Raw genomic sequence first — 27814 nt, 5'->3', positions numbered from 1 at the left:
GTGGCCTGTTTGATTCCTGAAAAACTAGTTTTTATTGCTGGCAATAAGTCAGACTCATTCCCAGTAGGGTGTTGGACTTCCAATCATAATTTCGAGGGATTTCGAGGCACAGCCAATGGCCACAGGATGTCCACAGGATGTTATCTTTGCTTTTTGTGGACGATGTGGTTCTGTTGGCTTCATCAAATGATGACCTCCAGCTTGCATGATGAGCCCCAAGTCTCCCCAAGTCATGAGTGAGAGAAGCAGGAGTTTGACAGTCAGATTGATCCAACGTCTGCATGAATGTGACACTGTTGTAGTAAAGACAGACCTGAGAGTGGAAAGCAAGGCTCTCAGTTTCCCAACCCTCACCTATGGTTGTGAGCTCTGGGTAGTGACTGAACCAATGACAGTAGTGGAAATTAGCTTAATCTGAGGGTTGGCTGGGCTCATCCTTAGAAGTGTGTTGAGGAGCTCAGTCATTCAGGAAGGAGAGGTGAACCATTATTCCTCTACATCAAAAGGAGACCGTTTTATGTGGTCTGGGCATCTGACTAGGAGACCTCCTGAACACTTCTAGGTCAGGTGTTGTAGTTGTGTCCAACTGGGACAGACCCAGGACACCCTTGGGACATTGCATCTGTCAGCTGTCTTGGGAGTGCCCCACTGGCCACTGCTATAGGAGGTAGCTGGGGAAAGGATGCTGACATGAACATGAATGGATGGGTGATTTATTGTTATTGCAACTTTCCTTCCAGATAAAATAAGCTAATATAGAATATGCTAAGATATAGAGCTAAGGAATATGCTGTAGATATGGAGAAACATTGTCATTAATTTGTTTTACTTTGTTTAACTGATGATTATTTGAACAGAGTGACAGAATCAGTAGTAATAACATTACTGGGCTAAAACTGCAAAGCATTAAGGTCGATTAAATGCCCAAGTGGAGTTTATAGCTATGAAACATTTTCACTTACACAAACTAATTTTATCTGTAGTGAGTAGAAACGTATTAAGGTCGTTCTAGCAGTTTAACACAAAATCATTAACAAAATCACAGCGTCTGTTGAGAACAGGATCTGAAAAAGTTGCAAGAGAACTTCAGTTTTTCAGTTCTATGTTGTCACCTAAAGGCATGGTTATGATTTACATATTTGGCGAGCTTTGAAAATAATTCTTCATAAAAATTGAAGTCTTTGATGTACCTGGTTGCTGAATGGTTGCATCAGATCAATCCAAGCATCTACTGTAGGCTAAGTTCTCAGAGATGAACAGCAAGCTTTTTCGTCACCTCTCCTACTTAACCAGTTCAGTTTCCACACTATTGCATTTTTTCACCTCATCTACATTTTCAGCCCGCAAGAAGTTTAATTCTCTGCCGGTTTAGTCCCACTTTCTTGTTATTAAACTTCCAAACCCCAATTTGCCTTTAAACTCGTACACAGTAATTCATTAAGGATAATGTGTATTCTTCCTTTGAGCCGCGCTGTCTTTGTGGGCTTCAGGTCCATTTGCATAATATTTGGTCATATGAGAATGAAAATGGACCATGCAATCTCTCATAAGGATGGAATAAACACCCGTTAGCATTTCTCGTTTAGTTTATGAAAGGAAATAAATAGCTTGAGATTCACAAGGACAAACACTCGCGCATCCACAGTCACTGCAGACAGGCAGATTTTACACTGTGACATTTACAGAGTCGATGCAGGAAGCGCACAAACTCCGGGAAATCCAGCAGCAGCTGCTGAATGTTTGCAATAATCAGTATACCGGTTCTTTTATTCCCCTCTGGTGGTTGGTTCCTAAATGACTTGACTTTCATGTTACAGTGACTGGTGCTTTGTAGCGGATGCTTTAATCTCGGAGAGAAGATGCTTTTCATGTGGGCCACACAAAGCTGTTTTTGTATTATCGTTCAACATCACTGCAGTAATTGCTGAAGCTCAGCGAGGGAGACTTTTATGTTTTAGTTTTTATCACACGTGCTGTCAAGTTGCTGTTGCTAACCACCACATTAAAGGTTTAGAGTTAAATCTCAGTAGTTATCCATCTTCGAAGACTTTGACTTATGTAGCAGGAAATAAAGTAATAATTTGTCGGTTAATTATTGTACTTTCTACTTTTTTTTTCTTTTACAAATCTTCTTTAAAACACCCTTTTAAAAAATTAGTTGAAATGCATACTGTCTTAGTGGACAGATTACCACTTTAGGGATTAGTTACTGTAAAAATAGCATCAGTGTTAAAACAATATTCCATGCAACACGCTGATAGCTCATGTATATGCATATAATAAGATAAGAGGTAGCAGTAGTGACTTGTTTTCCACCCATACGTATACTAATTTTAGAAATTTAACCGATAAAAAATGCATTTTGCTTCACCGTGGAGAGGATCGACTAGCTGTATCAAGAATACACTGGAAAAAAAACCTCGGGGTGGTCTGAGAAAGACTTGCAGTCACAGTGGAAAAGTCAAAAATAACCTTATTTGGTTGGATGTTGCGAATTGTTGGACTGATTTGTTGTTGTGTGAATAGTTGACAGGTACTGCATGTTGAGTTTTTTACCTTTTCACCTCATATCCTGCTAAAAAAGAACCTAAAACAAGCAGAACTTGTCTCCGTGCATAACTGTGTTTTCTCTGATTTTGCAGGTGGCCTGAGAGGAGCATCCATCGTTGACTCACTAGACACTCTGTACATTATGGGTTTGATGGATGAGTATAATGATGCCAAGGAATGGGTGAAGACCAGCCTGGATCTAAATTCGGTGAGAAACTCATTTTAGTGTCAAGTTTCTTTCTTTCTTTTTTTTTTGCATTTTACTTTCGGGCAACTTGGGGGCAACATCCTCCCCTCCATCAAGCTTAACCACACTCTTACTACATAAGCATAATGAAGTTTTCAGCTGTGACCGTGCATGCTCGATTGATTTCAAGCCGTGCTTTTGTGCTTTAACAGCGACATTGTGTCCACTGAGTCTGACAGTTTTCCAAAGCTCAGGACATTCCAGCAGAAATCAAAAGCTTCCTGTGTGGCCACCAGCCACGCCGTGTTACCGACTGATGGAATTCTCTGCCTCTCTGAAAGGTCTTTGTGGGGCAGAAAATGTGATAAATAAAGGAGAGAGTGCTTGAGCAGGGTTTAAAGGGTGTTGTAGATTAAAAAAATGTGGGAGAGAGGAGGCAAAGAGAGGCCATGACCCTTTCATTGAGCGAGTCTGTAAAGGTTGGGTTGCGAGCAGCGTGGGTTGCCAGTTCTGATATCATGTTGAATTGAGCGAAAGCCAGTGAAAGTGGCAACCAGGAAGGGCTTTTAGGGAGTTTGCTGCTAATAGGTAATTTATGAGCCTGTTTGTCAGTGTGTTGTTTTTATGCTTTGCAAATGAAAGGGGTCATTTTCGGACCACCCTTGTCAATAAAATGTGGTTATGTAATAGTGTGTAATTACACAAAGCTTGCAAACACAACTATGTCATTATGACTGTCATCATGGTAGGCTACTGTAGACGCTAGGCAATAATTATACCAATTCACTGCCTGTTATGACAGCACGCCAAATGTCTCAAGTTGAAGTTGTTTTGTTTGTTGACAGTTAAGGCCCCAAAACACTTGTTTATTATGAGTGTGTTGGTGAAGAAAACCAATTTTAACGACATTTGACACGTGTGGCATACTGCACATGATGCCAGTAACACTGAACTCTATTTGAATAATATGCAGTCATCAGCTCTGCTGGAAAGCAGAGGCCTAAAAAACACTTCCACTGCGTTTGAGATGTGCTTCATGGCAGCATGTTGTCGATCACTGCCAGATACGAGGCCATAAAGAAATGCACAGTGATTGTTATTGCCCACATATCAAAGCTGTTATTTTTCTCACTCATGGCACGCACAGATGTCACTGATACAAGGACTTGGAATGAGACGTGACACACACCCACACGCAGTTAATGCAGCGAATGGCCTTTTCCAGTGAAGAGAGAAAATTCTTAACTTTGACTGCAGCTGTGGCTGCTGGAGACGGCCAGTAATTGCAGCTGCTGACAAACAGCCACAGTGTCACCAATCATAAAGACAACAAACGCGGGCTTACACTTCACAGTGCACTTTGTCAGGGGTGTTATATGGCACAATTTGTTAACTTCCCCACTTCCCGTCTTCATCAGTGGTCATTGCAGGGCAGAGGCTTGCAATTATTCTCTGCAGGAAAGTTGAAATTATTTACATGTCCTCATTAAAGTGCTGTTCTTTGTCCTGTAAGATCTGATTACTTGTCACATTTTTAAAAAATATCTCATTTTCCGCCCAAATTACAGCATTTCAAGTACAGTAAACTGTGCACTTTAAATGCAAACACACACAGTGACTTCTACATCTTCTTTCTTAATCTCATCATTTTGATAATGAACTAGTTTTTGCAGTTTGAACGTATAAAACATATAAAACAGCACACTGGCTGATCATAGGGATTGTCAGATTCACTATGAAATGGATCACCAAGCTTGTCGAGAGCCTACAGAAAAAAATTTTATGGCCTCATTTTTTTTTCTTTTCTAAATGCCACTTAAGGAAATACATGAAGCATAAAAGCAAAGGCTGGAAAAATGTAGCACATAAGGTCAATAGTTTGTTTATTATTATAAGAAAACAAGCAAGGAAGTAAAAAAAGAAAAAGAAAATGTTTTATTTTTCTCAGATTTAAGAAATTATTTTGCTGCAATCCTTAAAAAAAATTAAATAAAAAAATGGAATGTATAACAAATTGAAGTGTTTTAATTAGATTCATTATAACATTAATTACAAATAATATATATATAAAATCAGTGTTACACATTACTTTACCATTGTGTTACTTCATTACTCTTGGGAGAAAGTTCTTCACACTACTTGTAATGTAGGATGCCATCGCCCTGGCAACGCACACCACCCTCACTCACCTGGAAAAAGGGAATACATATGCAAGGATGCTCTTCATCGACTACAGCTCTGCATTTAACACCATCATCCCCTCGAAACTTGCCACAAAGCTCGTCGACCTTGGGCTGGGAACACCAATCTGCAGATGGATTCTAAACTTCCTCACAAACAGGCCGCAGATGGTGAGAGTTGGTAAGCACACCTCCTCATCACTCATCTTAAACACAGGTACGCCACAGGGTTGTGTGCTTAGCCCCCTCCTATATTCCCTGTTCACACACGACTGTGTTGCTAAACACGAGTCCAACACCATCATCAAGTTTGCTGATGACACAACCATCATAGGCCTCATCACAGGCAATGATGAGACGGCCTATAGAGAGGAGGTGATGGCACTGTACGAGTGGTGCCTGGAAAATAACCTGACTCTCAACATCAGCAAAACTAGAGAGATGATAGTGGACTACCGGAAACGACCAGTCAGAGAACACCAGCCCATCCACATCAACGGTGTCAAGGTCGAAAGGGTCAGCAGCTTCAAGTTCCTTGGAGTCAACATCACCGAGGACTTCTCCTGGACCCTTCACACAGACACTGCTATCAGGAAAGCTCGCCAGCGGCTTTACTTCCTGAGGAGGCTGAGGAAGTTTAGCATGAACGCCAACATCACCTCAAATTTTTACAGGTGTGCAATTGAGAGCTTGCTGACGAGCTGCATCACAGTTTGGTACGGAAGCTGCTCTGCCAGCAGCCGTAAAGCACTACAGAGGGTGGTGAAGGCAGCAGAGCACATCACTGGCACGAGGCTTCCTGCCATTCAGGACATTTACCTCCAGCGATGCCTCCGTAAAGCACACAGCATCATCAAGGACCACAGCCACCCAGCACATCAGCTGTTCTCCCTGTTACCATCTGGCAGACGTTACAGGAGTCTGTCTGCTCGGACTACAAGACTTAAAAACAGTTTTTACCACCAAGCCGTACGACACCTCAACCACAACACTTAAACACACACAACACAGCACTCAGAAGCTACCCTGCAGCTTCACCAGTACTCTGTTTAATCTGCACTGGTCATTTCACTTTATTGTCATTGATATTTATATTTAAAGTGCAATACTGTAATTTTCTGCTGCTCATTCCTGTGCAATATCCCATCTGCCCTCCCGTCATATTTCTTTTCAAGATTTTCTTATTTAATCACTAGTGTACATATATTTATATTTATAGATACATATATATTTAGTCATCTTTTCTCTTTTACCATGTCTCTCTAATATTTAGCTCCTTACTATTTTTATATTTTATTTTATTATATTTTACTATATTTTCTGTACTGTATCATGCTGCTGAGTGACTGCTGCTCGTCAAACACATTTCATTGCAATGTTGACCCTGTGCTAACTTGCATATGACAAATAAAACTTGAACTTAACTTGTAACCTTAAATGCATAGTCACATAATTACCAGTTATCTATATAAACCTGAGGCTATAGTCGCACACACTGACGTAAATCCTTGTCCTAAGTAGGACACAGATTTTTCTTTTAGTGTTAAAGTTCGAACAAAAAGTTAGAAGCACAAAGTGAAGTTGAAAGCCAGCTGAGAGACTCTTCAAAACGATTGCCTGTGCTAGCCTTGTGTTAGCATGCTGTTTGTGCAGATGATTAGAAAGAGCTAATGTTGTGTTAACATTAGAATGCACAACAACATAGTAGTGATAATTAGGGGTGCAACAATAGTCGTATTGATACTGAACCGTTCGATACAGTACTTTCGGTTCTGTACGCATATGTATCGAACAATACAAAATTTTTAATTTATTTTTTATCAACTTTCCTTCTGACGATGCTGTCTGTGTTGAGCGCTCAGTGGATCTGCGCTCGACAGTGCAGCCTAGGCGGAGTAGTCGAACGCAGATTCACTGAGCGCAGGGCAAGCTAGCGAGACAGAAGTTAAGCTCTCCTTGCAACATGGCAAATTGAACCTCCCTGTCACTACCCGATCCGTACCGGAAACCCGATCGGTACCCCGCATGCGCAAATCTTACGTCACTTCCTCTCTTTGCCAACATTGCGACATTCAATATATTTGAATGATATGGTTAGCGCCCAGTTAGCTCCTAGCATTTCTCAACAGCTCTGCCTCCTTTTCGACTGCCCGGGACATTTAAACAATGGATAATCCGTATACAAACAAATTCATGCTTTTCTCCTCAACAGAGAGCGTTCCCTGATTGAACAACAGCGCCGTAAAATAAGAAGAATGCCGCCTTATTACAGACTTAATAATATTGATTTAGCAATGTGTCACGTGAAGATTCATCAGCCAGATTAAGTGTTTACTGACAATTGACAGTGATAGCGGACATCATCATCACTATTCCAGTCAATCCTCTCCACACAGACAAGCATAAACACACTCGACTATCACTAAATAAAAATTTAACACACGTTTGTAATGACGCCAATTCAGTTTACAATAGGGTTCATTCGCTCGGTCAGCAGGTGGCAGTATCCTCATACACTGGGGAGTAAACTGCCATTAAACGTACAGAAGAAGAAGAAAACATATGCACATGCGCGGTACGGATCGGGTAGACCCGATTTGTACGGTCCGACTTTGCACATGCGCAGTAAGGATCGGGGAGTCCCGATCCGTAACTATCTTTTTATTTTTCGTTTTTGTCTACATTGTACTGAAATGCTTCATTATTGCAAACATTTTAAGCTATACTTATTATTCTTAACATCTTAACTGATACTTTGACCCATAACCATCGTAAAACGCTACGACCGGAAGTAGACACCTTTCGCGCATGCGGGGTACCGATCGGGTTTCCGGTACGGATCGGGTAGCGACACTCCCCCATCCTCATTCAGATCTGGCGTTTGGAACTATTTTGGTTTTCGTGTGACATATGACCCTGAAGGTAAGCGTGTCATGGACAAACGTAAAACAGTATGTTGGATGTGCCACGCAATGCTCAGTTACATTGGTGGGAACTAGTGTGTTAGCGCAGTTAGCTCTTAACTAGTGATGTGCAATACCACTGACTTTCTTTCCGATCCGATACCAAGTAATATTCAGGGTGGTATCGACGATACTGATCCGATACCGATACTTTGTACAAAAACGTATTTTATTTATTGTATCTCAAATTATAGCATCGTAATGATTACAGGACATCAGATTACTTGTTCTTATCACTTAATAATGCAGAGTTCATCATATAGAAATAAAAAAAATTGAAGTTGTGGCTATTTGAACACGTTGCCTGCCTGCAGCACTAAAGGACTCCATGAGAGATGTCACCTGTCCCTCTCCTCCTCTTCAGTTCACCTCAACATACGCTCGTCATATTCTGTGATATGATTTAATCTGAGGTGTTTGACAAGGTTGGTGATGTTGCTACAACCATACATCCCAACCCTCCCGATTTTTCCAGGAGAATACCGAATTTCAGTGCCCCTCCCGAAAATCTCCCGGAGCCACCATTCTCCCGAATTTCTCCCGATTTTCCACCCGGACAACAAAATTGAAAAACCATGTTGCAGAATTCATAGCACGGCCCAGCCAACTCCAGTTTCCAACAATGGCGGCAGCTGCTTAGTTTTAATATTGCTCTTATTTCTCTTTCTGGGTCGCAAAAGGATTTTTAACATATTTTCAGGTGAGAATGTAGCTGTGTAAACTTCAAATATCACATAGACACATCGTCTTCAAACCCCCGCGGTCTTTCGCTACTCGGGTTAAACATGATATATAAGTCACTTTGATAATTAAAAATGCTATTGTTTGGCTTTTTCAGTGTTTTATTTGTTCGTGAGTAAATCGGTTTGGCTGAGATTAAAGTTATTAGATTAGATTAAATTAAATTTAACTTGAGGGTTCCTCAGGGTTTTCACACAGCTGAATAAACAGAAAATGATTAAACAGAAGAGTTTACATCAGCGCCTGGTTATATTTTACACTCTTGGAGCACTTTTTTGCCACATGTATCGCAAACCAAGTCTCAGCTGTTTGTGGAGGTAAAATACGTCTGCACAATTACGCTCAGCCATTGTTGTGAGTGCGCACGCCAAGGGGCTGCGAGACATTTATACAGCCGTATTTCGCACATGACTATGAAAGGCGGAAGAGGAAGTAGTTCCTTTGAATGTAGACAATCCGAATGTTATAGTTTCTTTCCACTGTGTTTTTGTTAATGATAAACTACAAATTTACTCTAAATTACTAAAATATCGATATTTCAATGTGAGAATCAATTCTAGAACATAAATGATTGGTATCATAGGAATCGATATTTCAGGATCGATCTGCAAGTCTCTACTCTTAAGGTGTTGGCCGGCCAGCCCCATGCACGGGGCAATCCGCGGTAGCTCGTTAACGGAGATTTGCCATGTTGTGGCGTTAACGAGATTAACGCTGACAGCACTAGTGGGAACACAACGAATATGACTGCACATTCACTCTGACATCATCCTAGTGCAAAGACAAGTGGAAGCAGACAAAAACAACAAGCACGCATGCTACAAACTTTACCGAGTCATTTAGACAGCCGTTAGCACATGATTCTCCTTATGGGGACCTGATATGTTTAATATGCTGCTGAGAATATAGCCCAGAAGAAGCGTATAGTATAGCTTTTATTTTGGAAAGAGACATTTCTCTGTAATAAACTCTCTTTTCCAAAGATGAGTGATTTCTCGATCAGATAGATTTATTTATTTTATTACTTTGTTGTTTCAGCAACATTAAATTTAAAAACTGTACTTTTGAGTTAAAATATATATTTATAATTTTAATAAATGACAAATTAAAAAGGCATGAACATTTTTTTGTATCGAAAAAAATATCAAACCGTGAATTTTGTGTATCGTTTCACCCCTAGTGATAATGTAATGTGATTACTTAATTTACGCTGAGTCATGATATTACTGCACTAGCAAAAAATGGAATGTAGTTAGAGCATTGCATTACTTTGTAAAATGTGACGCCTCACACTGTATATAACAATTTTTATAAGAATTTCAAATTACTTTCAAATTACTTATGATTTACATAAAATAAAGTGTAATCTATTTCAGTTAAAGGTGCATACAGTAGTACAAGGAATGGAGCAAGGACACACAGGGATTTTCATGCTCACATTTTTCTTTTAATTACATTACTGTCAGCAGATTCAGCCAGTCACACTGCAAAGCACTTTGTTAGATTTATCAGCTCAGGCCTGTCTGTCAGCTATAGCTCGACACGTTGTGACAGCTGCTCTGTAACTTGTTAGCAGTGAAACAAGGACAGAAGGAAGAGGACGGTGTTACACTAGCACAGACTTGACAGTGTTTGCAGCAGGTTTCAGCCTCTTCGCCGAGAAACTCGGACATCAGCTGCTCATTATTATCCCGTTTATTCTGATTTCTTCTTTGTGTCGGAATGAAACCAAACATACCCACGTTTATATTTTTAACAAATGCACTTAGTAATACAGAACTTTAAAACTCTGTGCCATGTGAACAAATTAAATTCCTTGAAATCTTCCTTAATCATATGACTTTGAAGCATCGACAAGCTTCTGATGCATATCTGAATGAACAACTCAGCAGACAGACTGGCCATGCTGGCGGCTCAGCCAATTACCAAGACAAAAGAAGCTCCAGAGTATATCTACCCGTGTTGGCCTGTGCCATGCTTCTCTACAAGCTGTTGTTGCATAAAGATTGAACAAGTATTTGGCAACATCATCACACATCAGCACTGAGGCACTTATTGAGTCTGATGAAGACTTATTTATGTAAAGAATGGTTTGGTCAGTATGACGACTAAGTTTCAGTTAAGTAAAGCAGCTGCCCTCTGTGAGCTCATCAGACCTTTTCCCATTAAAGCGAGTAATTAGGTGTGATTAATGTCGACTTTAAGATTGGACTGTATTCCCTCATGTTCCCTTCCAAATTTTATTACGCTTTCAGAGCCTCCCTTCCTCCATTTCTGCTCTTTCATTTAGTTATTTCTAATCTCTCCACGGCAGTTTCTGTCTGGCTCAGTTCTTTTTATTCATCATCGAGAAATCTATGTGTTGAGTCTGTTAAAGCAAAATTGTGGCAAGTGATCGCTCTGATCTACGGTCATCCAGTTTCATCATGTTGCTGAGTGTTATGGAGGGATTGTTTTTGTCTGTTTGTTTGCTAAGAATAAATGCATTATCACAGGTGATGACCCTTTAAGACAGCCGCCCCCAGCCCCCGGGAGTCGTTGTTTGGTACTGGGTTTTATCGGTTTTTATTGTTATTTTTGTATCTTTTATGTTATTAACTCTGTTTTCCTGGGTCTTTTCCCGTGTGTTATGAATAAGTCTTCTTTTTTTTGGTACCAGTACTGGTTTTATTTTGTTGTATTTATCCAGGACACCTTAAATGCCGATCCGTGAAAATATTGTCGGACACAAACTGGTCCCAGTTGGGGACCGCTGCTTTAAGATGACATGAAGAAAATGTACTTTAAGCCATTATTAAAGGAAGATCTTCTTTTAGATCAATTAAAATCACTAAATATTTGATTATGTCAGGTTGGGTTTGATAAATCATTAATAGGTCAGGCAATTTCTATCATATATGGTTATTTTTATATTGATCAATCATGATATTAAGGTTTTCACACATACTGTAAAACGTCTTAAATTGCAAGGAGATTAAAAAAGAAACCAGAATTATTAAGTAGTGTTTTACCTTTTTTCATTCATGACATTTTCCAAATGTCAAGAATAGATGTGTTAATACGTCCAACAATTCATTGTTTATATTATGCAAACGTATAATGTGATCTTTAAACTGCAATGTGTTCAAGGTGGACTAATGTGTACAGTAAGTAGAAGTGCTGTCATATTAATTATCCTTCACAGAAGCTGAAGTGTGCACATCTTCTCACTAAAGCTCAGCCTTTGGTGATTTTTAAAATTACTGCTCCTTATAGATTAAATCTTCCCCCTGTGATTTTGCTGATGATTGCTACGAAGCCTCTTTAGCATAACTAGAAACATCCACCAGCAATAACTTCTTATTTACCACATTGACGAATCTCCAGAGCCCCACCAGGATGGCGAAATGACTGGATAATATGCACACTCAGGCCTGTGATTCCACATCTCGGATCAAGTTAGTGTGAAATCTCCTGGGTGTTATTGGTAGAGACTGGAGTAATGAGCTGTATGTTATTTTATTTTTTATATGTCGTGGCATGTGCTGCATTTCTCCATCCCCAAACGATTCAGTAGCGTGGATGTTGGCATGTGTAAGCCGAGTGCCACTAAATTGGACAGAGTGCGTAAGAGGAGGGAGCTTGTTATTATTTCTGAAGGGAGGTCGAGATGCTGACAGTCACATGCATACATTGCAGCCTGCCAGTGTGGTGTCAGAAGAAGGAAAAAAGAGCTGTCAGATCTGGACATCATGTCATTTTTCTGACCTGTTAAGAGTACATGGTGAACATAGTACTCCTCAGCCGTCTCAGGTGTGCTGTGGCTCGTCTCTTCTCATGCTGTGAAGAGAGAATAAAAAAAACGTCACTTTTGTGGGTTTGTCTAAACTGTAAATATACTGGCGATGCGTTAATATGTGCATGGGAGCTACTACTACATTTCATATTTTACAATTATTATATCAAAAATGGCATATTTAAGCACAGTAATGGCTATGGTACCTATTATATTTTTGGATCTTGTTAATGGTTATATGTAAGGAAGCCCATTTCCGCCACTAAAAAAAAAGTATCCATAACTGGAAATTTCGAGTTATTTTCTCGAAATTTCGACTTATTAACTCGAAATTTGAGTTAGCACTGCCAACCAGTAATCTACGTGAATGATGTCATTTTCTTGTTACCAGGAGGGATAAGGCGCAGAGGAATGCACACTTAAAACCGGATCGTGAGCTACCAATGTATAAATTGACACTTTCCAGAGTACGTTTGCTGATAGTAACGCCTTGTGATTCGGCTAATAACGCAAGGATTTAATGTGAAGCCATGCTGAAAATACTCAGCAATTTGTGCATTCATGACTGGCTGTAAAACTGGTAGTTTAGCGGTAGCATTTGTAGCTGCCGGCTTCAGCTTCCGGGTTACAAGGAAATGACGTCATTCACGTAGATTACTGATTGGCAGCGCTAACTTGAAATTTCAAGTCAAGTCGAAATTTTGAGAAAATAACTCAAAATTTTGAGTTATGGATATTTTTTAATATATGGAAACAAGCTTCCATATATGTGCACAGATTTGTGCTATAAATCTTCATTCCCACGTTGCAGAGAGAGATGTGTACTTGTGATGTCAGTGCCCTCACATTTGTTTCAGGTCCCCTGCTGTTAGCTTATGTAACAGATAATTATGACTAATGATACTAATTGATAATGTAGTAGCGTTGCATCCAAGTAGTGTCAGAATTGTATTAATAACACTCTGCCCTTGTTTTCTAGTCAGTGCTCTCTGTAGCAAACACTAAATAGTGGGTGGGTGAGTGATTGAACACACGGACAATCCAAGCACAAGCTTAGTCTTGTTTATTTTGCAGTTTTTTTCCTCTGTCCTTGTTTAGTTTTGTGGTTGCTTGCTGTGAGCCCAGTAGGGGTTGTTTCAGTAGCAGTGAAGCAATGAGTGTTTTCTTCAAACTGTGGTGGAAGCTGAACAAGCGTGCACCCCAAAACATCCAAGAAGAATATAACAATTCCTCAAATCTTCCTAAAGTCTTTTCTGTCAGCTCGAGATATCGGCATTAGCTTGAGGTCTCACTTTCATTACATCCAAATCAAATTTGCAGCTGCATAAAGCACGGCGTCGAGAAAATAACCAAAGTGTATTTATACGAGTGTCGTTATAATCCAGATGTAATTGACTTTTTGGTAGAATGAGCGCAGATACATTGCACATTGTTGTTGCTGTTAATCTTTTGAACCTCGGTCCGGAGGCCAGAAAGAGTTTGTGCTGCCAGTCCAGATACAGTTTCAGACACATGGGATGCACTCCTTTCACAGAGCAGAGAAAGTGTGGTGAGAGACTAGAAGAGAATGAGCAACTTCATCAAGTATTTCAGAGACTGCCAGCAGCGTCCCACCAAGTACTGAACAATGCGGTGTATCTACTGTGTACACATGTGCAACACAGAGCGAAACCTGAGAGAAATGTGTGGTAACTTTTATTACCAGAGAAAAAAAAGCTGTTGACTGAGTTCAACATTGCAAATGCCTCAGGCAAATATAGAGCGCTTGTGTAGGTTGTTATTCTAAAATATTTTAAGCTAACAAAGATATTCTGACTATTTTATGCATTTTCATGATGACAGTTCTTAACTTGGAGATGTCATCACATTGTTGAAAAAGACTAGCGGTGTTCCCCACCATATTTTTAATCTCAAGGCTTGTAAACCAGTCTGTTTTTAATCAGTTGTTCGTGGGTTATTTTCCAAATGCGCGCTCACATTTGAGGACAAGAAAAAGTGACATTAGTTGGTAATGAGGAGACCTGGAGCAAGGTTGTTGTTTACCTCCAGAGAGCTGTTTTTTGACCCCCGCTGACACCCTGTCTGGACTAAATTAGACACAACTTGCTTCTAGTCATGAAGGCGTCTGAGGAAAAAAAACGGTGTCATTTGCAATGCCGAGGGACGGTTCGGTAAAGATGCCGTGCCCCTAAGCTGAGGTCAAGCTGAGCTGACATTCTGTCCTAGGATGCGCAGGGCAAAGGACGTTTTGCGTGGGTAGTTCATCATTACGGATATTTACCAGCACATTTTGTATCATTCATGCACTTTTGTCCCTGTGGAGCCATTTCGCATAGCCAACCGCTGACACTGGATTCTGGCTACTACAGCGGGAAAAGGGTTGGCTTAGTTTCACAAGCTCTGATTTACATGTAGATGTTCTTTAAAAATAGTATTGAATATCTTAGATGTAATATGGAAAGATCTCTGGAATATTAAGACTTTTTTTGAAAAGTGCAAAGAGGTTGCACTGTAATGTCTTAATAAACACAAAGTCTATGACTATGTAATAATGACAGACTCACAAAAAATGTTCATATTTCAGTTTGCCTCAGCTCTACATAAGCAGCACCTGTTTTCAGCTTAAAGGCTGCAATAAACATGGTACACGGCACCACACTGCAGGTAGACAAAGTGTGCAACAAGCTGGTGATCATAGCAATTCACATATTTGATAAGAGGGTGATCAGATAAGCTAGGAGGAAAGCAGCATAAACGTGGTGTCTTTATAAATAATTCAGAAACCAAATTTTGTATAAAAAATAACTTTCTTAGAGCAAGGAAGTTGCTGGACGTTAGCTTTAATTTAATTTTCATGCTACTAAAAAGACATGAAGACTGTTATACTGGAAAAAAATAAATATATAATTGGTGTGTTAATTAGCTGTCTTAATGGCCTAATCTGCATAACTCGATGTTAATATATATATCAGCATGAATACGCTGAAGCATTAAGCAGCTCAAATAGCTCTTTGTTTTTTTTTTCCTGGCAGTTTGGGAGTTAGCAGCCACTGAGGAAAAAGTGAAGGATGTGTCTCAGTCAGCAAGGCCAAATACAGTGGGAGGTATATGATGAGAGACAGAGGCAGACAGTTAGACACAGAGTCAGGAGGAAGGAAGATGGACTGCAGCAGGCTGAATAATAACAGCAGAGAGAGAGTAGAGCAAAGTCCCATGAGACCAAAGCATTATCATAGAAGACTCTGTGGGGGAGCTACTGCAGCCCCCAGGAAAGAGCAGAGACCTGTGCACGCAAGAGTTATGTGCGTGCGTGTGCATTTGTGTGGGGGAGACGGCATCAAAAGACAGAGATGAAGCTCTGAAAATAGACAGATGCAGAGAGACCAATATTCTCTGATGGTGGCGTGATGGGTTGGGCTGTAATTCAGGCGTAATTTATCACCGTGGCAGTATTTGATGAATTATTCACCACGCTGTTGATTTACAAGTTTATGCATTTAGTGGAGATGTTTTACGATACGAGTGCATCCTCTCTTTCGTGTGTACACATGATGTTCGAGGTGTTGGATGTGCATTAATTGCTCAGGTTAAAAAGAATTTTCAAAGAAATAAAATGATGGAACTTAAAACATTAACCAATAATATTCTCTGACTGTTTAATCACATTTTATTGGTCTGCAACTGGGATTAAATATTTACTGAGGCTATCCCCAGTTTGTACAAATGCATGATGGGAGTGTAACAAGTAGGGCTGTTCGATATAACGATATATATTGGATGACGATATAATACCATCTATCGTTTCATTTTACGCTATTGTTTATTTCATGGTGTCGCAAAATAAACTGTTTACAGCAATATTTTTTCATTATTTTGATGGTCACTGTAGTGGCTATATCAATTTCTTAAAGTTCTCTCTTTCTCTTATATTTTATATAACCACACTACAGACAGACAAGCCTTTGTTTTTATGCGTTGTCGTTAGCAACAACGACGGTAAAAACCACCGCGTGTCCGCGTGTTCCACATAAACCTTTCACAATAAAGCTCAAGATCCTGTTGGGACTTTTCAAAATAAACTGAATCACGTGAAAGATGCAGAGTGTTTACAGATGAGAAGCAAAAAACAGCCGTCAGGTGCTAAAAAATAAACCTTAGACTCAAACGTTAGAACAGGCTTTTCCCCGCAGCACGCCGTGTAATAAATATTCACAAAGAAAACGGCGGCCGTTACAACTTATGTCTAAAAATGTATAATTTCATGCATCAGTTAAATCACTCGACGCCAGATATGCGACGCCCAGCTGGAAACACTTCCCGCAAGTCGAGCTGCCCGAGATTCACAGAATTTACAGAAAATGTTACATTTTTTTGATTTATATCGTTATCGGACGATAGATGTCTTAATATCGGGATATGAGATTTTGGTCATATCGCACAGCCCTAGTAACAAGAGGGCAAAAAGTTGACGTATCACAGCTGATGACCGTTACTGGCTAATATCTGTCAGTTAAAATTCGGTTTCAAAAACTGATAAAGGCTTCTTTCATTTCAAACTATTGCGATGTAAAAAAAGCTTCCAGAATAAAAGAAAAACAGTTCTTGTGCCTGAATAGTTTTGTAACTTTGATTAGTGTGGGAGTAAGAAATGGGAATGTCGGGCTCTTGAAATGTACTCATCTACTGTAATGTTAAAAAACAAATCACTGAATTCATTATGTAAGCCTCTTTTAGGAATAGTTATGTGAAAAAAGCCAATATTTGTGAGCAATATTATACAATTAACTTTATTATTATGCTGATTTCACCCACCTAAGTATTGCGCTGAGTGGGCTCATTTTTTTTGTGAAGTCGCTATTTTGGCTTGAATTTTAGAGCTCCCTTTATGTCAGAGAAAGCTGTTTAGCATGCTCCACAGGGTTGCGGGTAGGGTCATTAACGCTAATGTTGTAGACTGCTCTCACAATTTGGACACTGATCAAGACTATAATTACTGTACAATATTTTTTTAAAAAAAGAAAAGAAATAGAAAACGCAGGCGCAGCTCGATGTCCTGAAATCAGCTAGTTGGAGAGGAGCAGCAGCTTTAACAGTATGTAAGAGCCAGGGAGATTAGAGTGAAAATTGATGATTTCTGTATCTGTATTTTAATTAGCAATGTTAAGTTCAATCCCAGCCAGCATGTGTGAATCACCAGCTTTGGTAGGAGAGGCAATCGTCTCTTTCCATCCTTGGCTTATCAGGTCATTTTGTCTGTCACATCAGCCCGATTTGGCGTTAGCATGTAGCAGTCAGTCAGAATCTGGATGGCGGCAATGCTAACAGACATTTGCCCAGTGACAATGATGCCTCTTTATTAGCAGTAAATTATTACATTAACATTTGAGCAGGACACAACTGGGCAATAGTCTAGTCAGCTCCTTGGCACACAGCAGCACAGTGGCCATGCCAATCAGGCTCGTGTCCCAAGCAAATCTGGGCTGAGTAGGACAGAAATCTTTGCTTTGACTGTTGAATACACATCAATAGAGAAGGAGAGAGCACCACCAGCAACACTGCATTGTATGTACCCCAATGCAAAGTACCCCAATGAGTCATTCTGTTCCTTATTTTCTTTTCCTGTCGAGGCTCCTCCTCCATAAAAATTACATTAGCTAGTATAATTAGTTTTTCTCCCAGTAGTACACATTCTAAATAGTTACAGCGTTGGTAAAAGCAGTTGCTTATTTAAATGAGCTTTCATTCTCTGTTCTCTGCCATAAGGTAAGGAGAAAGAGGAGCACACACAGATCATCCACATAATTAAAACCACCTGCACCCTGCACATCGCTAATACAGCCACAACATGGCTGGACATGGATAGAAATGTTGACAGATGTTGGGGGGGAATGGTTAGTTGTAATGCAAAACTTTTTAGGTGGATGATACCTAATTAATGATGGCACTGTGGGGTCCCCCCTGGTTTTTGTACTACTTTTTAAGTCCTAAATAGCCAGCTTATAGTTTAGCTAGTAGCTAGTTTAGCAACATACATCTTTAATGTATTATTTTAGCAAAAAGCAGGCTTGAAAAAAAAAATACTAGAAAACCTGAGCATCCCATTTAGGGAACACAACAAGTGTCCATTTGAGTAACTGCTACTTTACAGCTTTATAGTTGCCAGATTTTGGATGGCAGGTGACAAATTATACATCAAGAACATTGAGGTTCCTTAAGAGAACATTGCATGGTAATGTGCTATTTTGGCTGTATGAGGGGTACTCGCGTAACTCCTGATGGTCTGTGTCATTTACTTAAACTGTCAGTGATTTATATTTTGTGGCTGATTGGTTTATATCATGAACATCAACTGTATATATTAGTTTTGGTGTGAAGAAGCAGTGCGTTAATAGGACTTTAAAGCTGCACATTTGTGTTCACTGATAAGCATTCTTCAGAAAGTCGCTTACTTTTCACTGCAGCAGGTTGAGAAGAACTAACAGAGAAAATGCAGACAAGCTTTTTAACTTGATGTCAATGGTGATGAAAACCTCTGTGTTTTTCTCTGACAGCCTTGTGTTGACTCCTAATTAGACCCTCAACTTGAGCACCATGAAGAGAGACAAGGCGGGGAAAAGAATAAAAACAGGTGTCATCCACTTATCCAGATTTTCTGGTTGTGCTTGCGGGGCAGCTTTAATGCTTGCTGCATCGTATATAAACGTACCTCCAGGATAAGCAGCGCGTGTAAATTGAGCTTTATGACATTGCTTTTAGTGTTTTTGTCATAAAAGATACTTCTTTTGGGTTAGGGTTAGGTTAGTTTGCCTCCATCATTTGGGATGAGGGGAGAGTGTAGGGAGGAAAGATCATCATTAACAGGTAATAATATAACATTAATTCCTAATCCCATTTTCAAAGCCTAAAACACAAAACACATTCACACAATTCAGCCAACTTTGTTTTAGCATAAATATTGAATAACTGATTTAATCACAGAAAGAGAAATTAGAGGACTTTGGTCTTTGTTTAGTGTGAAGTTCATTAGAATTGTGCAAAGAAACAGGGATATTTCAATAATTCAGTTTCCCCGCATTAGCTGGTGTGTTTGTCCAGTTAACAGCCAAATGCAGAGCCTTAATAGCTTGTGAAAGCTAACAATTTTATGCTTTAATGTGGAATCTAACTTTGGTAATAAATAAAAGAAAAGCATTCAGCTTCTCCGGTGGACAAATTACTTTGTAAATCTTGTAAAAAGCCAAATTTTCAGGCCTTATGCCCCAGTGAACATCATACGCAGATTTGGTTTGCTTCAAAGAAATTTGTGTCTTGATGGTAAACCCGTTTGAAAGTCAGCCTCACAATCACATCCAGTCAGCTGTACCTCCACCCGTTTGTACATTAATGTGGAAATTTGAGATTGAGTCATATACAAGCAACCTTTCAGAGGACACAGTTTTAATCTTCTTTCTTCTTGTCTTACTTACGATGATTGAATCGCTTTGTCAGTGTGAGTTTTACTGTTTAGTTTACGTTCTCAGAGCCTTAGGGTTTGCCTTTTAAGTTGATTTAACGGTGAGGCACATTTGAAGGTGAGGTTGCCCCGTTTGCAGTAAGACGCAGGGCTTGCAAGTAGATGTTCCTGAAAAATAAATCGGATTCAAATGCAGAAATCAACAAGTCAATTGAGTAGAAAAATTGCCTAGGGGCTTGTTTTTTTATTTTTTATTTTATGTAAATGTGCGTTAGGTATATCTTCAAATTGGTATGAATGCCTTCCTGACTGATTTATTGAGTCTTCTAGGACTTAAAGTCTGACTGGCAAAACCTTTGTCAGCACTGTATGTCCTCTCTCACTGTACCTTCTGCCAGTCTTGCTGAGAGCTACAATCACTAGTGATAAATAGACACTCCATTCCTAATCACTGCCATTGTAGTGCCATTACTGAATGGGCCACTCATTTCAGGGTTGGCAAGATAGCTCAGTTGTCCTGCCAGAGGCACTGGTGCTTTGTCTCAGAAAATGTCACCAGTGTGCAGAGTTTTCAAACGGAGCCAGCGTCATGCTGTTGTAGAATCAGAATCGTAGAGTTTTACAAAAGGAACTTATCAAATAAAACAAACAAAAACGGTACAGTATTTTTGCAAAATGTACTTCCCTTGCCTGTAAAGACCTATATTGTTTGTAAATGTAAATGGACACTGACTGTGACCTTGAAATTTTTAAACCCAATGTTGCAAGGCGTTGAGGAACTGGGTTCAAATGGCTCACAGTAGCAATTTTCAACATCCAATCCAGGTTGCATCTGTGTTTTACACGGTCCCTGAAGGTTCCATTAGAATCTTCATAACATTTTCATGTTTGTGCATGTGCATGCATTTGAATCTGGACTCTGAAGAGAATGGATGGATGGATGGAATATTTTGTTGACGTGTCAATCAAACACGGTGGTTATAAATATTAATTATGTATTTATGTGAAGTACGACATAAACAGGATTAAAAATATGCATTTTTAAAGAGATGCATATAGAGATAAATAAAAGCATAGTACAGATGCCACTGACTCCTTAACTCAATTCTAGCAAATTGCCCTTTCTGCCACCAAATTGCAGTTTCCTTATCAACCACGCTCGAGCTAGCAATTTCCTTCTCAATGGGTCTCCAAGTCAAGGAGTACCATTCTGCTTTAACCTTCAGCTGGCACAAGAGGCAGTAATTATAGTGACATACTGAGCAGTACCTCTTATTTCATATTTCATTTAGAAAAGAAAATATAACGTGCATATTTCATCTTGAAATTGCAACATAGCAACAAGTCCTCTTGTTTTATTTTTCTAAAAAAAGAAAGGAGAAAAGTAAAAACAAACACGTTTTATTGTATTGTGTGATAAGACTGCCCAGCAGTAGATAAAGCTGGATATAGATCAAGACATTCATTTGTGTCTCTACTCCTACGGAGAAAATTGAAAAACGCCCAGAGTATATTAAAAGCAAACAGTAGTGTAGAGTGAGGACTGTTGAACAGAAAGTACAGTTTTGTTTGCTTTGTCTGTTTGCGATACTCTTAAGAGAAAATCAGAACAAGGCTGGCTGCTAATGAAAGCTGAGGAAAATTACAAAGGGATCGGAACTGCACACTCTGCTCCATACTGTGAAGTCATCCCGCTGTACGTTTCCACATCTGGATGACAAAAGAACCAAAATACACTCGCCATTTCTCTTTCTGGAACGGTTCTCCTAGCAGTTGAAACATTACAGGATAAATATCTGTACAGTAATCTGTAGACTTGGTCCAAAAATATTAAATAAAAAATTTGAAACAGAATAGAATTCAATTTTTGAGACTCTAAGTGACCAAAAAAAATGTAAGAGGAGAAACTGATGGCAAAATATTACAGCAGAGGTTCTTGAATAAAATCCAGCTTGAACCAAACTTGCTCCCTACTAATCAATACTGCCTTGCGGTTGCAAGAGACTTTCAGACAAAAGAGGAAACAAAACACCGGGGAACACGATTACATGGCTTTGACTTTCTAGCCTGACTTTTTGAGTCTGCCCTGGCTCTAGTCGTTGATTTCTTTGGAGAGAAAAACTCCATTACAACCGAGAGAGAGGAAGAAAGAGCACGGGGAGCTTTGTAGTTCAAGAGCTTTCCTTATAAGCACAGAGATAACCTGCATGTGGAAATGACTTTGGGTGGATTTTTGAATTATTTTAAAAGTGCCACGGAAGTTTGTGCATTACGTGAATTGCAAACATTACAAACACTTAATCTAGTGTTGTTTAAGTGTGCGTTCATATTAATGCTTCCCACAATTTTTATTGATTCATCATCTCTGTTTGATGCTGTCAAAATGTTATGAATACAATTAATTTCACTAATGAGAAATACGAAGGCTAACCAATCAGTCAAAAGAGGCTTTGCAGTTTTGTCACATCATCGCTTAGCAACCACTTTTGCTGTTTCCATGGGGATTGACTGTAAAACTGCCTTTATGTAAATAATAACACTTCGAGTCACTTTGAAGTGGAATTTTTTTTTCTCTTTTATACTTTTATTTTCTAAAACTGTAGAATTGAGCTGTCTCAAATGTTTTGTTATTTTAGTGTTGTTTTTGTCAAATTAATGCCTGTACGGCTTCAGCCATTCAGAGAGATTTGGTACTAGACTGTATAGAGATGGACAACATGAAAGCTCGAGCGCGTGAGACAATTATTTTATTAGATTTTAATAGATATCCATAGTGGAAGTTCACGACAGTTTCAACTATAAGGTGGCAAGTGCTCGTTATCATAGCTAACATGCGTACATGTAAGTATTGCTTTTCTTGACTCACTATGTCTATACCAAAACCTAGCCATGCTAATTTGTTCAGTGTTCTTGTGGGTAAAGTTTAGTGAGTCATCATTCAGATGGATGTTTGGAGATGTTGCCAAGATGGCTGCTGAGTGACAAGACTTACTTCTGGAAGGATTTTTGTGTTTTTGCTGTTGTTGTTTCCAGACTGACTCTGTTTAGTGGTTGCAGGGTTGCATGGTAATGGCAGTCCCAGGTTAGTGGATATGTTGATTAAAGTGCACGTGTTTTCACACGTTATTATTGGTTAGTATGGTTTAGGTCAGTTAGAGTTTAGTGACATACATTTAGATTTTATTTTTATGTTAGAGTTGGAGTAACAATGATAATCCAGGGTGGGTTTGCTTCTATTAATAAGCACAGTGTAGTCTGTGTACTTTAATCCTCTCAGCCATTAGCCTCTCTTTTATCCAACAAGCATTTAAATATTTATTATTACCGTAAGCTACTACCTAATGCATCAGGTCGATGCTTGAAAATGGCAACAGCAACAAAACAAAAACACTATCAACCCCTGTTTTGCATGTGCTAAAGCATTCGGTTTGCATAGTGGCATCTGCCTCTTTTTTGTGGGAACAAAAACATTTGATTTATTTATTTATTTAATTATTATTTAATTCATTGTTTATTGGTCACTGAGTACAAAGACTTTTAAAGATGAACCACGGCTGTTGAATTCAGATGAAGTGGCCATGGTCACAACCCAATTTGCCTTGTGTTAATCCAGTATGACTCCTCTTATGCACTCACTCAGAATAACAACACGCAACGGCATTGCTTATTAGAAATTGCTTTTTTCTCCTGAGATATAACCACAGTTGTAATTTATTGTGATTATCTATGGTCCTTGTAAATAGAAGTCTCAAGAAATTAAGTTATGCTCCTGGTTATGGCATCTTTACATTTATTTTTTTTCTTCTTAAACTGGCAGTTGTGTGAGTATACCAGAGGAGAAGTTCAACATAGCCACACTTTTGTTGCATTAGCTGGCTTGAAAAAAAACTTAAAATAAGTAAAATAAGTATCACAATGGTGGTTATCAACTTTTTCTGTCAAGTCGGGCTTTCTGTTTCAGGCTCTGTAAGATCACATGACTCTGCTTCTGCACAAATTGAGTGCCGCCTACTCCTTTCAGAGATGTTGTCAAGTAGTGATGATGAAATTGTGATAAAAATGTAAAAAGGAAATTAAAAATAGAACTGTAAAGTGCCAAACTGCTGCAAGAAGGACCAGAGACCGATGCTGCAGAAACTGTTAACCTTGGAATTTAGTACACAGAGCAGTAAAAACAAGCATTTTAATTAAGCCGATTGTTTTAACACTGAGTGCGCTCTCAGTGCTGCTGTTCGTTCTAATGTGACCGCTACACATTAGAGCTCTGAAACTTTAAAGTGCATACATTTAAAGTCCCCTAACCTAATGAAGTAGTTGTGGAAATCACTTTAGTTTGTTGGCAGATGAAAATAACAGTGTTCTAGTAGCTGGTGTTTAAGAAACTTAGCACCAGGTTAGAATCAAGTATAAATATGTGCACATTCCAGTGACAATGTGGTGTACAGTTTAGCTTAATGCAGTCTAGCTCATTAACCCATTAATCTCATTTCTTAGTACACCACTCAGGAAAACCTCACACTCTCCAGTAAACATCTTCATGCATTAAAGAATCTGAAAATCTATTAAACAACCAAGAAATGCTGATCTGCACACGTGAACATAATAAATATTTACATGACCCAGAGACTTTATGCCGTGTGAAATATTAAAATATTTATCTTCCCATCTGACTACACTACTCCAAAGACATCTCAGAGAGCAATAAAGCTACCACATAGCTCAGTTATTGAATAAAGTCAAACCATGAGTGGAGTAAAAAACAGTTCATGATGTCTTTAGTGTGTTTTTTTTCCCCCCCGTACAGCCACTTTACCCCCGACTGAGGACTTAAATATGACATTTGACAATTTGATCTCTCTCTCTTGGTTCAACAGAACGGCGAGGCATCACTGTTTGAGGTGAACATCCGTTACGTCGGCGGGTTGCTGTCGGCGTACTACTTGACAGGGGAGGAGGTAAGATTAATAGATGTCTGTTATCCCTCTACTCTAGCGAGATCTGCTGCTTCCTTTATCTCACACCAGGCCTGCAGTTTGAATGATGAACAGGCTGCCTCTGAGGGTGACAGCATTTGTGCACATCAGTGTGTTTGGGTGTATTTATGTGTCACCGCTGTGCAAGCATAAAATTATCTTGGGCCATTTCAGCATTTTTATGTTTTTGACTTTTCTGTTGTTTGGAATGGGAAAAAAAACGGTCTGTGTAAGATATATAGGTAAGGGTTTGGATATGTACTCATCCTCACCAGTTTTATGTGGTTTTGTTAAAGGACCTGGTTGGTTTATACATATTTTTCACTGGATGTCAGCACATGTCCAACTTGTCTGCACCTCATGGTAATCTAGGCCTTATTTTGACAACCAAATAATCTTTCATCAAATTTTTAAAAAATGACATCTTTTTAAAAAAAATGCATCACGTTTAGTCATTTCCAGCTTTAAACAATCACATTCAAATTAATTTTGAACTGGAGCTGTTTAGTTTGTAGACATATAGATATTTCTGAGCTATAGACACAAAAAATGCATGTGAGAATGAGGGTTTGAAGAAGTAGCAGATGTAAAATGTATGGCTTGTAAGCTGCATTGAGCATAACATTAATTAGTATCATATTATGGTAATGTGAGTTTTAATGAAGGCTTCATGTCAAATTCATCTGTGAATTTACTAGACTGACTAATCTGCCGGTCACAGATGCTGAAAGTATGGAGAGCCAGTTACTCTTTACTAAAGAAGCAGAAATGCGCCTCCTGTTATCTCCCAGTGCATCGTACTTACCCTACATGATGTGTTTCTTGGTGGTAAGGCAATATTGCAGTGCCAGGTTCAGGCTTATAAACTGCACACTGCTGTAGCTCCTGAGGCTAGCTGCTGATGTCCAGTAAATCCTTCCCAAATGATAATATTAAACTGCTGTTTCTGTGTGTTTTTAATATAATACCTATAAGATGTGCAAACAGAAGCTTTGAAATTGTTTGTGTGGCTTTCTGGTAACCTGTTAACTACATCACAGAAACACTGCAAGACCTCAACTCATATTAAATGATAATTATAATGATATATTAATAAATTGGAACTTCTGGAGGCTTTTCTTTTGCTTTTCAATGTTTCACTGGATTCTCGGGGGAATTTAACCTGAATTTTACATTTAATCAGCCTCTAAGAATGTGCTTTTTTTGCTTTGTCATTGTAGTATTGAAGTGTTGCTTAGAGGTTAAAGAGCCAAGCCTGAGCAATTTGATTAAATTTAGAAGGCAAAGTTGAATGGAAATTTTTTTTTCCATTGCTGAAAAAGTACAAGAGCTGCGTCCTTGTAAAAGCTCCAGTCGCTCCAGCGAAGCTGTTCAGTGGCTCTGTATAAAGGCCCGAGGTTACGATGGACAGCATCCAGGTGTGAAGCTGTGAAACTGCACGAGTGTGAAGCTCGGCCATGTCAGGGAAAAAAACGTATGAATGCTCTGTAAGCCTTGGTTGAATAAATAAAGGTTTAAAAATAGCGTGGCGACAGCCACGCTGCACAAATGGGCCGATTCATTATCAGTACAGTGTGAAATCACTGGAGGTAAAGGTGTTGTCATAATGAGCATCTGCCTGTAGCAGCCCTGGAGAGCATGCACATGACATACACTGCAGTTGTAGTGTTTTTCGTGCAGTGGAAAAGGCGGAAATTTTCGTAGCAGCAGAATTAATGTGAAAGGATCCAGTGACATATGAACACTCTGTCGCTTTAATGGACATTGATTTGCAGGCCAAGCGAGCTGAGGGGAGAGCAGCATAAAATTGTCCAGCTCTGCTGGATGAGTGAAATATGAATACATTACTGGAGCAGAATATATTGTTGAATCCATTATTCCACATTTGCCTGCCATTAATGCCATGCAGAAAATATTCTTCTGCTTTATCCACTGGTCCGTGGAAATTTTCTATATACGGCACAGAGTATGACATTTCGAATATGAGTGTATTCCTCATAAAGTTTGCTTTTGTCTCACCTTGTCACAGAAGGACATGGCTGCTAAGGAGCTTAGGTGAAGCAAATCTGTAGAAGAGACACCTTACTACTATCTTTGCGTCATTTAATCTTCCCTTTTTAACCTCAGTCTTTGTCACGAGTTTCCTTAATCTGTTTTGTTTGAATGACTCCAATCCTTTTACTACTTTCTTTTCTTCACATTTGGATTGCCTGACTGTTCACTGTATGCAGTCTCTCTTAAGAGATCGAGTACACGGCCTCCGTTTCCTGACAAACATACTGTATCAATACCCTTTACTCTGGTGCCGCTATTCATCACATGACTCGGCTGCGTGCTCTCTGTGAAGGTTCCCGGAAAACAAGATGGATAGCCATCTCTGATCCTCTGAGTCACCCTTTGGTTCTCCCATTAGGGGCTTCTCTTAGGAGTATGCAGTTCCATTCGAATGATAAAACCAATAGATTCAAGGTCTGTCACTGCGGCAGAGACTTAAATCAGTTGAGATACACTGTTGCGGACTATTACGAGATTGTGCATCAAGTTTGACCAGAGGACATTCGGCAGCTGGTGCTGCTGTAAATGATTGCCAGGAACTGCGTGATGATTATGGCTCCTTGCGGGACACAGTTTGCTGGAGAAATGCTTGGAGCAGAGCTGGAGAAACACCTGACCATTAATAACCTCCTGTTGTTTTGACCTAGTGGAATGCATTGTTTATGTGTGTGTGTTTTCTTGGAGCCCCAGAAGGCTTGTGGTTGGTCTTTTTTATGGAAGCAGTTTTCACGTTAAATGTCTTGTTCAATCGGGTCTGGATGCTACTGCCCCACTCTTTCATCATTCACCAACACACACTTCTGGCAGTCCACATGGCGCTGAGAGCAGTGGCAACTACTCCAGCAGCTATCAGGAAACATTATTGCCCGATGGTGGACTTTGTGCACCAAAAGCTAATCTTTTTTCTGACTGTAACTTTCAATGTGTGTTTTCCTGA

At 39.4% G+C, this 27814-nt stretch overlaps 1 protein-coding gene across 1 annotated transcript in view; it reads left to right on the top strand.

The window, feature by feature from the left end:
• LOC146508644 (mannosyl-oligosaccharide 1,2-alpha-mannosidase IA) overlaps positions 1-27814 on the top strand; it is a 203492-nt gene that overhangs the window by 104996 nt on the left and 70682 nt on the right. Inside the window, exons 3-4 of the mRNA XM_085178375.1 lie at positions 2643-2758; positions 24724-24804. Of these exons, the coding sequence (XP_085034501.1) occupies positions 2643-2758; positions 24724-24804 (197 nt within the window). The remainder of the gene's footprint in view (positions 1-2642; positions 2759-24723; positions 24805-27814) is intronic.

This window comes from Neolamprologus multifasciatus, chromosome 11 (genome assembly GCF_963576455.1).
Source record: "Neolamprologus multifasciatus chromosome 11, fNeoMul1.2, whole genome shotgun sequence".
Lineage (NCBI taxonomy): Eukaryota > Metazoa > Chordata > Actinopteri > Cichliformes > Cichlidae > Neolamprologus > Neolamprologus multifasciatus.
The sequence above is the reverse complement of the archived record's forward strand: the minus strand, read 5'-3'. Positions and strand labels throughout refer to the sequence as shown.